This window comes from Microtus ochrogaster, unplaced genomic scaffold (assembly GCF_000317375.1).
Source record: "Microtus ochrogaster isolate Prairie Vole_2 unplaced genomic scaffold, MicOch1.0 UNK1, whole genome shotgun sequence".
Lineage (NCBI taxonomy): Eukaryota > Metazoa > Chordata > Mammalia > Rodentia > Cricetidae > Microtus > Microtus ochrogaster.
The window spans coordinates 38,393,604-38,408,493 of record NW_004949099.1 but is presented as its reverse complement, the minus strand read 5'-3'; the positions used below and the strand labels follow the sequence as shown (position 1 = coordinate 38,408,493).

General features: G+C 49.9%; 1 protein-coding gene across 1 annotated transcript in view; it reads left to right on the top strand.

The window, feature by feature from the left end:
• The first annotated feature begins 6,869 nt into the window (after positions 1-6,869).
• The window catches only part of Cd9 (CD9 molecule), a 34,260-nt gene continuing 26,239 nt past the window's right edge, over positions 6,870-14,890 (top strand). Inside the window, exon 1 of the mRNA XM_005365250.2 lies at positions 6,870-7,075. Within this exon, the coding sequence (XP_005365307.1) occupies positions 7,010-7,075 (66 nt within the window). The 5' untranslated portion in view covers positions 6,870-7,009. The remainder of the gene's footprint in view (positions 7,076-14,890) is intronic.

Below are 14,890 nucleotides of genomic sequence, written 5' to 3'. Positions count from 1 at the left end.
AGGACAGTCACCACAGGTGAAGAGGACAATCACAGGTGACGAGGACAGTCACAGGTGAAGAGGACAGTCACAGGTGAAGAGGACAGTCACGAGGCTGAGAGGGGCTGGGTGTGGGGCGGGAGTCAAGGTTGTCTGCAGGAAACGGGATTTTAGATGCAAGAGATATTCAAAGGGTGTTTCTCGGTTTTTGTGGGGGTTTGTTGTTGTTGTTGTTGTTTTTTCAGGACAGGGTTTCTCTGTAAATTGTTGACTGTTCTGGAACTCAATCTATAGACCAGACTGGCCTTGTACTCAGAGATCCACCTACCACCGCCTCCCAAGTACTGGGATCCACCACAGCTGTCTGTCCTCCACATACTAAGATTACAAGTCAATTTGAGAAGCATTTAACAGAGTGCTAAGGACCCAAACTCTGGTCCTCAGCGGTTGTGTGACAAGTGAGCCATCTCCCAAGCCCCTCGTCACTGCACGGTAGCCAGCACACAAAACGATGAGTTTCGCCATGGCATTTTCTTGCATACATACCCGCCATTACACTGTTCATTCACACTGACTATGTCCATCTCCTTCCTCAGCCCTTTCTCCCATCCAGCTGCACACTATTAGACAGTTCCCAGGTTTGCGTGCCATCCTTGCACAGGGCCATGCTGATCTCTCTATTCCAGGTTTTAGCATCTGGCAGCTGACTGTAAGGACCAAAAGGTGTAGTAGTAAGAGCAGCGGGGCTGCGTCCCCGGCACCCGGCTGCCCACATGGCTAGCTCTAGCTTATGCCCCGAAATAATTACACGGAAACTGTATTCTTTTAAACACTGCTTGGCCCATTATATCTAGCCTTTTCTTGGCTAACTCTCACACCTGGACTAGCCCATTTCTAATAATCTGTGTAGCCCACGAGCTGGCTTACCAGGAATGATCTTAACCTGCGTCTGCCTGGAGTGGGAGAATCATGGCGACTCCCTGACTCAGCTTCTTTCTCCCAGCATTCTGTTCTGTTTATTCCTCCCACCTATGTTTTAACCTATGAGGGCCAAGCAGTTTCTTTATTGCTTAACCAATGAAATCAACAGATTGATATATGACACTCCCACATCAAAAAGGAATTTTTAGAGTGCTTGCATCTGAAACCCCCTCACTCACCGTACCCATGAAAACTTGATCAAAACCACACCATACGCAGATGGACTTTGTGCTGAGTGTGTGTGTTCAGTGTAACAAAAACAGTTACGGATGAGGACAGAGTGCTCTCCTGGGTGCCATCTGGTAAGGTATGCAGACTAGAAAAGCCAGGGAACAGTGAGCCAGGACAGTGGGGAGGATAGTGCCGACTTCTGAGGATGCGGCCCCATTACGGGAGACAACAAGAGCAAGGAAAGATGAGGAACCAACGTGAGTCAGAATCACAAAGCCTGAGGTCTTACCTTCACCTCGAACACTAGACCCTATTTGGATCTGTTTCCTGGGATGGTTTAGTCTTTTCATCTCAACTGGGTCTGGAATCACTGAGGATGGGCTGCTGGGCACACCTGTGAGGGTTGTCTTAACCAGGTAGCAGCCCTGATAAGGGAGACCCAAGGGCAACACCTTGCTGTTTGCCCCATTGCCTTCACATCTCGTCGGCAAGTTTGACTCTGCCGCCGCCATCACCGCTGTTGCTGCTGTTTTCCTCCCCTGATGCCAACTTCATCAGGCTTCCAATGTGGACTGAAGACCAGTCCCTCTTCAAGAACCCTCCAGGCCCTTGGCACACCCGTCTGGGGTGCTCACAGACTGAGCACCCACAGTTTCCAGCTTCTGCAGTGTGAAGAAAGCCACTGTGGGGGTGACTAGTCAAATCACATAGGGTAAGCCATCTCAGCAAATCCTTTAATATAAACTCAATCTATAGCTCCCATTCCTCTCAATAACCCTGACTGTTGCAGTTCTTTACTGGGCAGTGCCCGAGATGCCCATTGGCAACAACGCGAGAGACATTAGTAAGCAAAACCCCTATTCACTCAGCAGGTAAGGGGCTAAGGACAAGGGGGCGAGTCAGAGGCAAGGCGAGGCTTGGGTGCGGAATGAAAGGAAGACAGAAGAGAAAATTCATTTTACATGTAGGATCCCACAGATTTTACACTCGGGTCACAATGTTTATTTTTAATAGCTGTGTCCATTCCCCTCTGCTACTGTAATAAATTATGACAAATGTCGTGGCTTAAAATAATGCATTTAATTACCTTACCATTCCAGAGGTGAGAGGTCTAAAGTAAGCGGGCAGTGGTATACTTGTTCTTGCTGACAGTTGTGGGGGAGAATTCATCTCCTCACCTGGCCCAGCTTCCAGAGGCATCCCATGTTCCTTGGCACACGGCCACACATCGTCCCAATCTGGGCTTCTGGCCTCACCTCTCATCCTCCGGTTAGGAAACTCCTACCTCTTTTCTGTAAGAACTCTGGTAGAATGGAGAGCTGGCTCAGCGGTTAAGTGCACTGTCTTGTAACTACGTTTCAGAGGACCTAGGTTCAATTCCCAGCACCCGTATGACAGCTTTCAGCAGTCCATAACTCCAGTTCCTGGGAATCTGACCCTCTCTTCTGTCCTCCGTGGGCACCCAGCATGCATGTGGTGCAGAGACTACACATGCCAGAACACTCATCACTCATACACATAAATCAAATCAAGTACTTTTAAGGAGAGAACTCTTTGTAAACCTGGGGATGGTGGCACACTACTGAAGTTCCAGGGCTCAGGTCAGATGTGGTTGCGCACACCTTTGATGCCAGCACCCAGGAGGAAGAGATAAAATGATCTCTGTGTGTTGGAGGCCAGTCTGACCTACATAGTGAGTTCTAGGACAGCCAGGACTACGTAGAGAGACCTTGTCTCAACAACAAAAATTCCAAAGAGAGAGAAATTCCAAATTCCAATACTCAAGAAGATGAGGCAGGAGGATCTAGACTTCAAGACCAGCCTGGGCTACTTAGTGAGATTCTGTCAAAAACAAAAGCAAACAGCAAAACTCTCTTTTGGCCACAAAGTTCTATCACAATAATCCCCGTTTCAAGATCCTTTAAGTTAATCCATCTACAGAGTCCCTTATGCTAGGCATAGTGGTATGGCCACAAGCTTCGGGAACTGAGGTGGGACACATTTGGATTGCTGAACAAATACGATGACTTGAACGGACAGAGCAGTGAGCTAAACAAAGGAAATGGTAGGAGTCTGAGTAGCCCACAGGAGAGCCGAGACACTGCAGGCCAACGCCCAAGTGTGGCATATCTCCTTTGAGCTCACGCCAGAGATGTCTACCATGTGCACAGAAGGCCAAGCGATGGAAATTAATCAAGGCAAACGTTCTTTTTAAATTTTTATCTTAATTTTTATTCTGTGTATGCATGTAGATCTAGGCACCATGTGAATGCCTGGTACCCACAAAGGCCAAAAGAAGTTATCAGATCCCCTGGAACTGGAGTTACAGATGGCTGTGAGCTGCCATGTGGGTGCTGGGAATTAAACCCAATTCCTCTGGTAGAGTAGTCAGTGCTCCTAATTGCTGAGCCCCACTCCCATCCCCAAATGGAGTGTCCTTTGAAGGTGGTCACCACCAACATGTGTACCAACACAGGAATACAGTGACAGCAGACATGTCCCACCAGGCAATCCATGAGGATGAGACTAGAGTATTTGAAGAAGGCTCGCATACCTGCCTTTAGAAAAAGGGCAGCAGCCGAACATTCTGGTAGTAAAAGCAAAAAACCCAAATGGTTGCTGGCACAGTAGGAGGCTCCTGGCAGAGAGAAGAATCTTGCCTGTGACTGCGCATGCTGGTGTCCACACCTGGGGTGGGAGGGTGAGTAGTCTATGAGACAGGAGGAAGCGAAAGTCAGCTTGGTCAGATGTGTTTAGACTTTACCACTAGGGGGAGTACAAGAGCCAACATGGACCCCTGAGTTAAGGGGGTTTTCCTGAAACAGGATACCCCCAGGGAAGGCAGAAAAAGTTTCCCCAGTCCCAACTCCAAAAAAGTTGGAAGGCCTGGCTGCCGCCATGTGATCTCTGACTCAGGGCTTACCCACATTTTCCTCTTCTAGTTAAAGCAAACCACGTTTTTTCCATCCCTCCCTTTTCCTGGTTGCTTATAGCACTGAGGTCCTGTAACAAACACTGTTAAGCCCAGAATGAACATCACTGCACCATACAGGGTCCAAGGACAGGAGCTGACCTGTCCAACTAAGCCATAGCGTAGGGACGAGATGTGGATCTCCTCACTCCAGGTCCAATTCTCTCATATAAGGCTGCCACACTGAGTGGCACTGGGCTCTCAGGCAGGGGGGTTTCCAGTTCAAGGCCAGACTGAGATTCTGCAAGAAAAAGAAAGAAAGAAAGAAAGAAAGAAAGAAAGAAAGAAAGAAAGAAAGGAAGGAAGGAAGGAAGGAAGGAAGGAAGGAAGGAAGGAAGGAAGGAAGGAAGGAAGAAATCTCTGATTATATGTAACGGAGTTCTTAAGCTGTTCCACGGGTATAAATAATAGTGATGGCAATGGGGTGGGGAACGAAGGTGGGGACTACCTCCTTCAGCACTCACTGCTACCCAAAGTAGCTTCTGTTTCAGATGGAAATGTTTGCTGAACCCCGCTCTCCCATGGCAGGAGGGGGTACAAGGAGATAAAGCCTTTTCTTTACACCTATTCTCCCAAAATGGATGGAGTTCCCCTAGAAGAAGGAGGCATTGTTTCTCTAGCCTATTCCTGTCCCTGGTTGTGACACACGTCCTAACGGAGCCATCCTCAGAGAGTTACTAAATCAGCAGAGCCCTGTTGACATCCACCCCTCCTGGCAGGAAACTCAAGTTGGGCTCTGCCTCTCCCTCCCTGTCCTCCATCCAGCTCCCCACTGTGGATAGCTTCCCCCACCCTTGCCTCGACACAGACAGCTGCCTTGTTTTTGTTTCTGTGCCTTCACACACAGCTCCCCCCACCCCTGGCTTCCACCATGCCCCCAAGCTTAGGGGGCTGTCGACTGACTTAGGGACATCCATGGAATTGCCCATTAGGGTCTCTTACACCTTGTATCCATAGATAGAGGTGACTTTGTGGTGTTGCACTTGGTAAGATGTAGTAAGACCTAAGGAAATTAAGAACAAATGAAACAGCTCTTAGAGGTATACCTATCTCCAGCTCAGACCCCCCCCCCCCCGCTCCCACCTAGTCTTCTGGGCCTCCGTCTGGAACCCCTGCAGTTCATCCACTCATCCTCAGGTGTTCTCTCCCTAAGACCATGCCCCGCCCTCCCCCTGAGTCCCAGCTTTGCCAGGCTTCCCTAACTGTAACTCTCACTTTGGGATAGTTGGGATGCTCATCCTAAAAATGGAAGATCAAGGGTCTCTCCTCAGAGCTCTCAGAGACCCTTAAATTGAACACCCCACCCCACCCGGAGTCTCCTGCCCGTCTCCCTCCCTCACTTCTCAGCTGCTTCGGAGAAGAAAGAGGAGATAGTCTGCTGCTTTCAGCTCCTGCCCCCAGTGAAGAACCTTACTAAAGTGGACTGTGAAAAAAAAAATCGTTTTAAGCAGATCGATTAATGAAACCTGTCCACTGATAATAACGAAGAGGAAGCTGTCTGTGCTAACAGAGGCTGGTTTGGCTACCCGAAAAACTGTCTTTGTTTGGGTGTTTTGTTTTTGGAGACAGGCTCTCATGTAAGCCCAGATTGGCCTCCAACGCACTGGGTAACCAGGGTGAAATTTTTAACTCACGTTCTTTTTTGCTTCTCGGTATTTCCTGATGTTTCTGTAATGAGTATGGTTTGCTTTTGCCGTAAAGAGCTGCAAGGGAACTTCCTGCGGGGTGAGGGAGAGAATACTGCAGAGGATGTTGAGAACAACCTCCTGGCTGGACTAAAAGAATCAAGAAAGAATTTAAAAAGCCATGGAGCAGGATGTGGTGGCCCACTAGCAATGCGGGCGCAGGAGGATTTGGAATTCAGGATAGCCTGAGCTACATAAGCAAATTATAGGTCCGCAAGGCTGCACGGATAACTAGACCTTACCTCAGAAATAATGAAATTGCGGGGCATGATGGCGCACACCTATAATCCCACAGCAGAGGCAGGCAGGTCTCTATGAGCTTGAGGCCAGCCTGGTTTACATAGCCAGTTCCAAGCCAGACAGAACTATGTAGTAAGACTCTGTCTCAAACATAATAATAAGTTTAAACTTAAATAAAAGATAAAACACGATAGAATTTTCACAGGTAAAGGAGGCAGGGGCAGCCAGTCACGCATCACGTGCCGGCTGCGAGGTGCGACAGAGCAAGGGTGTGGCACCAGGTGGGGTAGAAAATGCGAGGAGTAAATTTCAACTGGACTAAGTTTGCTAATAAAGAACTATTGTGAGCAAAGGAGAAATGCTCAGATTGGCATCTGGAGCATTCTGGTGGCCACAGTGTTCAAATAAGCATGTTCAGTCCGGAAAGGTTTACAAGGAGATGTTGGAGAGAAAGCAAGGCAGCAAACAGGGTCCGGCCGACTTGTCTTGGGAATCTAAAAAGGTCCTTTAGATTAGATGACCGTCGGGGGTCTTCCAATTTAAACTCTTAGGCGCCGCGCCCGGAATGAACCGGAAAGGCGAGGCCTACATTTAACACCCGGGTAAAAGCAGCCGGGCCTGGAGGTCTGAAAAGACCCCCCTCCCAAGACGGTGGGAAGGAGGAAGTCGAAAGGAAAAGGATCTCTGGAACGAGACCCGAAAGAGCAGGGTGCACGGCGAGCTCCAGACTACTGTGGAGCCGGAGCCCAAGAACCTGGGTCTCGGTAGGGGGTGAGGCATGGGCGGGGCAGGTGGGCCGGGGGGCGGGGTCGGCATTCCTCGGCACATGCGCAGCGCAGCTGGCCGAGCGCCGTAAGGAGTGGCACTTTTTAAAAGTGGTGCCGTAGTCCAGCCCCCAGCCTCAGCGTGTCCCAGTCCGTTGCCGCGTCCTTTCTGTCCCAGTCGTGCGTGCTTCTTGTCCCACGGAAGTCCAGCTTACACCATGCCGGTCAAAGGAGGTAGCAAGTGCATCAAATACCTGCTCTTCGGATTTAACTTCATCTTCTGGGTGAGTGAGAGGCGACTGTCGCGCGCTCGTCTCCGAGGCCACCTGTTCTGGAGCTCGGGACGGCGTCCGGAGCCGTGGGTGTCCCGGCGGCCGGGAGCTCTGGGAGCTGGTACTGCGCGCGCCAGGCGGACTCCGGGAGAGAACAGAAAGGCGCGGCGGCTGCCAGCTGGCCGCGGGCGGGACGGGCAGGTGGGCGGGAGAAGCAGGGGTCCTGGTGGCCCGGGCTGTGTACTCCGCTCCCGGGTCCCTCTGCCGCCGCGGATTTGAGATTGAGTCTGTGCCGCTGTCACCCGGAGCACCCCCGATTGCTAGAGCGGAAGGTGGCGGGGAGGTGCGGAACACCCCTTTTGAGTAACTCGAGGCCCTTTCTGGCCCGTGAGGCTCCTGGCGAGCAGGGCAGCGAGTGACTTCCACTTCGGTGGTCTCATAAGTGGCAAAGGGGCTCCCACGAAGGGCTCCTGGCACCCTCACTCTGCAGAGGGAGTGGGTGGGGGAGTCCTCTGTACCTGGAGGACGGACTTTACATATTCCCGGTCTGGACTTTCGGTCCCGTGAGAACGTCCATTCCTTTCTCCAAGCTACCTGAAAGACTAGATTGTCTTGATTCTTTTTCAAGAGCGATAACTATCTTGGTTGGAGAGAACTCTGGGAGAGTTAGGGAGAGGAGGGAGGGGAAGGTGCCTACCGGCGCCTCTTGGTGGAATAAGTCGGGTGTTTCTGCATTTCCTGCGTAATGAGGTACTATGGGCTCGAAGCCTTATCGTCCTAGAAATAACCAGGCGGGCCGCCAGTAATGGCCGTTCACCTGGAGAAGACGGGGGCCAGGGAGGTGGGAGGAACTAGTAGACACTCCCTACCTCTCTGCATTTGAAAGTCTGGGGAAAACAGCAGGAGAGTCCGCTTTCTAAGGGCCAGGAGCGAGGAAATACAAGGACGACCCTTGTGTCCTACTTCTGAGACGGCACAACCCCTACACACAAATGGACAACATTTGATCCCAGGCAAGCAGAAAAGGGCTTGGCCAGGCAATCCCTGTGTCACAGTCTCAAGAGAGATGACGTTTAGAAACTAGTTACCGGAGACTTTTAACCAAAAAAAAAAAAAAAAAAAAGGCACTATTCCTTGGAGCAGCCGTCGGGATGTTTACCATCCTCCAGCTGGCCGGTGTAAGGTTTACTACTTTCCGGGGCTGCTGCGTGGAAGTGTTCTGCACCCTGGGAGGTAGCGCTGGGTTTCTAGGAGTCACCACACCCATACAACTTAAAGAGGTTGTCAGATTCCCTCCCGGTGTTTCCCCAGCTCGGCAGACAAACAGACAGCCAGCTCTGAGGCTTGGCTTGAGCCTCTCATCTGCTTAAGCACCACAGAACAAAGTCTAAAGACAGCTGGCCCCACCCAACCCCGCCCTGTCCTTTGGGGAGTTTTCCTCACCCTACCCTAGCCATCCCTTCCCTGCCTGTCTGTTGGTTAGTCCGCAGATGCCTGCCTAGATGGGGTGAAACTTTGGGGCTAGGGGGAACCACACAGTGCCACAGCATGTCTGGATCCCCCATCTGCACCCATGGCATATGCAAGGGGCTAAGGGGAGGTGCCCATGGCCAACCTATGTCTACTCAGTCTGTTGCCTGCTGGTCCGCAATCTGTCCAGCTTGTCTCCTGCCTGCCACTCCGTTCCTACCCAGAGCTCCCTGCCTGCGCTAGATGCTGCTGGCTGACTATTGAAACAGAACACTCTTACTGTGGAAGGACTTGGTTTTAGGGTTGGGAAGGGCTTAGAGATTGTGCACCAACTTGTAGATGACAGCCTTCCTGTTCACAGTGGGAGAAACAGAGTGCCAGGGGCAGTGACTTGCCCAAGATGGCAAGCTGAACTAGTACTTACCATTTAGGGGGTGGGCAATTTCCTAAGTTATTATTATTATACCTGTCCTACTCTGGGGTCCAATAGGGACAAAGCCCCCCCCCTTACAGTCTCTGTGTAAAGTGTTTTACAGTCTGCAAAGGCCTCCCATAGCCCCAGGATATAGCAGGAGAAGGAAGTGCTATCCCCATTTTACCCATTGATGAGCAGAAATCTGGTCCGTGAAAGGTTCAGTGGCTACTCAGGGTCAAGTGACAGGATATTATCACATGAGGCACCCAGCTGGGTCTGGCTTTTGGGTGGGAGTAGAGGGTAGGATGAAGTTCCTCAAAATATCTTCATGACAAGTTATGATCTCAGGGGATTACTATGATGTCACCTGTCACCGCCTCCCTCTCTTGAAACCAGTGATTTATGAATGTGGAACCTGATGTGGGGTTTGCAAAGCAGGGGCCACCTTTGTGTGCGAGGATCCTGAGGGGATGGGAATCCAAAGAGAAGCCAGCTTTAGTGGGACAGTGGAGCAGAGGGAAGATGTGAAAAGGAAAGCTTGTCTCTTGTCTAGGCCTGACTATGTCCCCTGTGGTTGCTCCTTGACAGCTGAGCCTTCCCAGCCTGCCCTCTTGACGCTGGGTGTCTCATGCCCACAACCACGCCAGCGTCAGTCTGTTTTTCCAATATCTTCAGGGCCAAACCTCCCCAGCCTATTTTGGTTGTTCCTGAATTTCCCTCAGACCTCATGTCTATGCCTTCACTCCCTCTAAAAAAGAGAGAAGAGAAAATTTAATGAGAAAGGATCAAGAAGGAAAACATCTTTCTAATAACTGAATGGCAGGTGGTAGAGTATTTCAGGCTACAATATAGTGACTAGCCTTGGGCCAGGCCAGGAATGTGACCTTTTCCATAAATTTTTTGTTTGGGGTCTTGCTAGGCAGCCAGTCTGGCCTTGCTTGATGATCTTACCTCTGTCTGATCTTTCCCCACCCTCCCTATCCCCCAGATCCTGAGCCTACGTAGTGAGGACTTCCATCCTCCTAGGCTAGGAAGGGACAGATGGACCCTACTAAGAGAGTCATGCCCTGCTTCTGTCCCGTCTTCCTGCCCCTGCCCCATCCCAAAGGATGGAAATAGCAAAGCAGTTCTCCTCTTCCTCCAGAGATGGCCTTATCTTCGTGGAAGCTACTTAGACATAGGCAGAGAGTTGGATGGGGTTCAGAGCCTGGCTGAGAGCAGCTTTGTCTCCAGATTACTTTGAAATTACAGGCAGCTCACTTTTCTGATCCACACTAGTTTCACCCTCAAAATCCATGAGTTGATGCAAGTGATCCCAATGATCCATTCAAGTTCAGGCTGCAGAACAACCTCCAGCCACACACACACCACCTCTGGTTGGATTTTGACCTTGACCTGTAAACAAACCGCTAAGGGGCTTTCCCTCACCCTAGGCGGGGTCTCCTTAACTTCAGGTTCTGTTGTGTGTGTTCCTTTTCCTTGACCTTTTATGGTCAAGGCCGTGATGGTCAGAGCAAGGCCCAGGAGTCAGCATCTCCCTCCCCTGAGTGCTGCTGCATGCTCATCAGAGACCTAGTGGTACGTGCAGGTCAGCGTCCACCTGTAGCTATTATATTATGCTTCACTAGTAGGTCCCTAGTTAAGTGTTGATGTTTAAACCACAGATTAGACCACACTCCCACGCGGCCTTCCGTCTTTTCCACATCTCCCTGCCCCGTCCGAGCCAGCCTCATTCTCCAAAGCAAAACACTGACTCCATTTTGTGTGTTGCCACAGATCTGACTCAGGGAGGAAGGGACACCCACACTCCTGGAAATAAAGGTGCAGAGCCTGTAAGGGCTTCTAAGGCGTCTGGGTTTGAGTCGGGGCAGACTCTGGAGAGGGGTGGCTGTGATGAGAGCCCCTCCTCACACAGCTTGTGCTTCTCAGAAGTTGTTTGACTTGGATGTTGGGCTGAACTGTTGCATAAAATGGCTTCCCGCAGAGCGCCTGGGCTGGAGTAACACTGCCCTGCTTGTGCTGGAGCTGGCAGGTCGGGGAGCGGGTGAGCTGAGGCCAAGTGTCTGCACCGGGATGGAAAATGGGACCTGGCCCCCGCCTGGATCTTTGGTTTCTCCCTTACCCCAACCATAGTTACCGACGACCAAGATCAGGAATCCGGATCTCTGGGTGGCAGCAAGAATTGGATTCATGTGCACACACTCAAGCTCGCTCTCACACACACCCACACTCCTCTCTCACAGACTCTGCCCCTGTTTTCAAAGTGCCGGTGGCAACATTCCAGAGCTTGCTATGGATCCAGAGAAGCCCTGGCTGCTGGCTGCCAGTTACTGGTTACTTCCCAAATTTGGATGGGCTTTGCTATGCAGCCTTATAGAAGTGCATCTGGGGTGGCTGGTCAGTGCTTGCTCCCCTAAATGAGACTTCCCCGGCTTCTGCATTCACGCGTTGCCATTCTCAGCCAGCCCTTCGGGAAGTGTGGTGGACGTGAACCTTTAATCTTACACATAGGCCTGTGTATCCGGGGGTGGTTCTGTCTGGTTTTTGCTTCAGTTCATTTTTTTCTGAGGAGATGTGGCCTCAGATTGGTCACCGCACAGTTTGGGACCTAAAAATATCTTGAATTTACAAAAACAAACAAACAAAACAAACAAACCACCACCTTTTCTTTGGTAACACATGGAGGTAGGTAGATGGCTTTTGACTGGGTATTTCTGGCTGGGGGACAAGGCAGGGGCTCGGCTCTCAGGGTCCTGGTGGCTTTGCACACTGTTACTGTCTTAAGTGTTCTGGATAAACCCGTGAGGCACTGAGGAGAGAAATGGAATTGTAACCTCTGAGTTCCTCTCTGTCCCGGTTGAATCAGAGGAACTTTAATAGGATCTGCCAACTTTTTGATTCTTTTGTTTTTGATGCTGGTGACTGAACCCACAGGCTCGGGCAGGGCATGGGAGGCAAGCTTTCTACCCTTGAGCTGCAGCCCCCCAGCCCTCAAAGTTTTGGGTTTTGTTTCTACTCTCCTGTGAAAGCCTTGCAGAAATGTATTTTACTTATTACACACAGAGAGTAACAACCTCCCCAAGTCAAAGACTGGAAAAGCTCCCTGGCCCTGAACTGTTGTAAAACCGCGGGTGAGGGACAGACTGGCCATCAGACAGGACTTACATGGGAAGGAAGTTTACTGGGGAAAGGAGCGGGGAGTCCTAACATGAACTACCACCAGAAGAAATATATTTCAACTAAAGAAATTCTGGGTTCGTTTAAAAAAAAAAAAAAAAAGGCCAGTCTTAGTATTTTTCGTCTGTTTTTGTGTTTTGGAGGTCTGACTGTACGTCACGTGGCTACTCCATTCTGTGGAAAAAGTCAGGCTGGTCCAGGGACATTTTCATTTTCCGTCGAGTGGTGGCACGCAGCTGTGGAAAGCAACATCCTGTCCCCAGATGAGACAATTCTATAAAAATTATATCCATCCGGGTAATTTCCTACCCTGTCCACCCAAGAAAATCCTTAGTCACGGATTAATGGGGGTGTTGTTTGGGGGTCTGTTGTTTTGGTTTCTGTGGAGGATTTTTTTGGGGGTTTTGATTTGTGAGACAGGGTCTCTGTAGTCCAGTAGTCCAGTCTGGACTGGAACTCAGAAGTAGATAGATCCGCCTGCCTCTACCTCCCAAGTGCTGGGATTAAAGGCGTGGGCCAACACCACTCCCGGCTAAGTTTTAATAAGTATTATGTTTGTGCTATTGTAGACTTGGAGGTCATAACCTTTTTAGGGAATCCCATGAAATTAGTGGGAATTTCTTCCAAGGGGAAAAAACACTATTCATGGTTGGTTTGTTATGATTACCCCCTTTTATTGTCCCGGAGGCACATGAAACTCAGATCATGGGTGGCCCCCGTATTGGTTTGTTTTCCTTGGTTTCCAGGTAACCTCCTGGATCCCATGTTTTTGACACAAGTGACTTCCTGGAATGAATGGGGGAATAATAGAGGGTATTTAAAAGTACAAATGAATAAGTAAGAAAAAAAACCTGAAATAACTAGGTTAGTGCCATCTTGTCCTAACTCCATTTGGGATTCGCTCAGACAGTTCCCAGCGCTCTCCCCCCCTTCCCCACAACAGTCAATCTGCCTTGGCAACACATTTGAGATTTACATGACAATGGTCCAGATGTGTTAACCAAAATAATTGGCAAGTTATATCTAAAATACCTATTGTGCTCTGCCGTGAATGAACGTTTCAAGTTTATTCTACCCAAAGCCGGGCGGTGGTGGCGCATGCTTTAATCCCAGCACTCGGGAGGCAGAGGCAGGCGGATCTCTATGAGTTCGAGACCAACCTGGACCCAGGACAGGGTCCAAAGCTACAGAGAAACCCTGTCTCAAAAAAACCAAAACAACAACAACAACAAAAGATTGCTCTGCCCATCATAGAGCTTTGATGTATCTTTGGGGGTTTTGCCTTTTTAAATGCTAAATCCTTGAGTTTGGGCACCAGGAGGCTTTCCAGAGAGAGGCTCAATCCTTCTCTTGGTCTGGACATCAGTGAAAAGAATTTACAGCTTTGAATAGTCTCAATCAGCATGGTTGTCAATAACTGTCTCATGTGGATTGCTACAAAAACAAAACAACAAAAAAATAAGCAAAAGTTCCCGGCTGGCGCTGTGGGGGCCTTAGAGATGGCACAGTGGTTAGGAGCACCTGCTGCTCTCTCAGGGAACTGAAGTTTGGCTCCCAGCACACAATCATTGATACCTCTAGTTCTTAGGGATCCCCTACCTCCTGATCTCTGAGGGCACCGCGTGTTTTTAAAACTTTTTTTCTTTTAACTTTTTTCGAGCCAGAGTTTCTTTGTGGAACAGCCCTGACTATCCTGTAATTCGCTCTGTAGGCCAGGCTGTCTTCAAACTCACAAAGATCCACCTGCCTCTGCATCCCAAGTGCTAGGATTAAAGGTGTGCGCCACCACCGCCCAGCTTCTTTTTAAAACTTTAAAAGACTGGAGGTGTGGCGTGCAGGAGTCCCCACTATCAAAAAGAAGAGACAGAATGGAACCCTGAACTCTGGGGCCAACCCAGGGCAGGCTGGGCTGGGGTGCATCTCCCCGCCCGTCTTCACTGACTCTCCGCTTGGTCATTACTGAAAGAATGGTTGACACTCACTTTCCATCTAATCCACGCAAGGAATTCAGCTTCATAAGCTTCCAGGCAGGTTTTGCTCGTTGGTGATTCCTCTTCCTACTCCATGGAGCTTGGGAGACCTGACCCAGCCTTATCTCCTCCTCTCCTCTGGGGACTTTGAGACAGGCAGAATGTCTTTTTGGACAGGGGTAGGGGTTGGAAGGCAACAAACCATCTGGTTGAGTGACAGGAAGAGACAAAACAGTCTAGATTGGAAACTGCCCCTTGTTAATTGGATTCTAAGGAAGCTTCCGTGGATTGGGAGCTGATGACTTGGAAAAGTAACAACAGCCTGGGTGCTAAGTCCTTCTTGCACAGTACACACAATTGACATTGTGCAGAGGGACAGAAATGGCCTTCACAGATGACCCGATGCCCATCGGGGGTCCTTTGAACACTGCTCACACCCGGCCGGGGAAGCTCAGTAGCTGACTCCCACTGACACCCCACCTCCAGACAGCTTCCTGGCATCAGAAGGCAGCCCCTGTTCACTCACACAGGCCCCAGTTTGAACCGCCAGTATGTCCAGATCAGAAACAACACGGCCCTAGGTGGCTCACTGGAGCTGTCCTAGACTTGGGCTAAAAATACCAGAAAGTAAATTGAACCATTTTATTAAAGTCAAATAGATTTCTGCAGTACTCTATGTCGCTCGAATTCTAATTGGTCTTAATAATAAAAACCCAGAGTCAGATATTAGGGGGTGAAAGCTGAAAAATCAGAGAAGCAGAGCAGCCAGCTACTAGAAAGTTCTTTTTTTTTTTT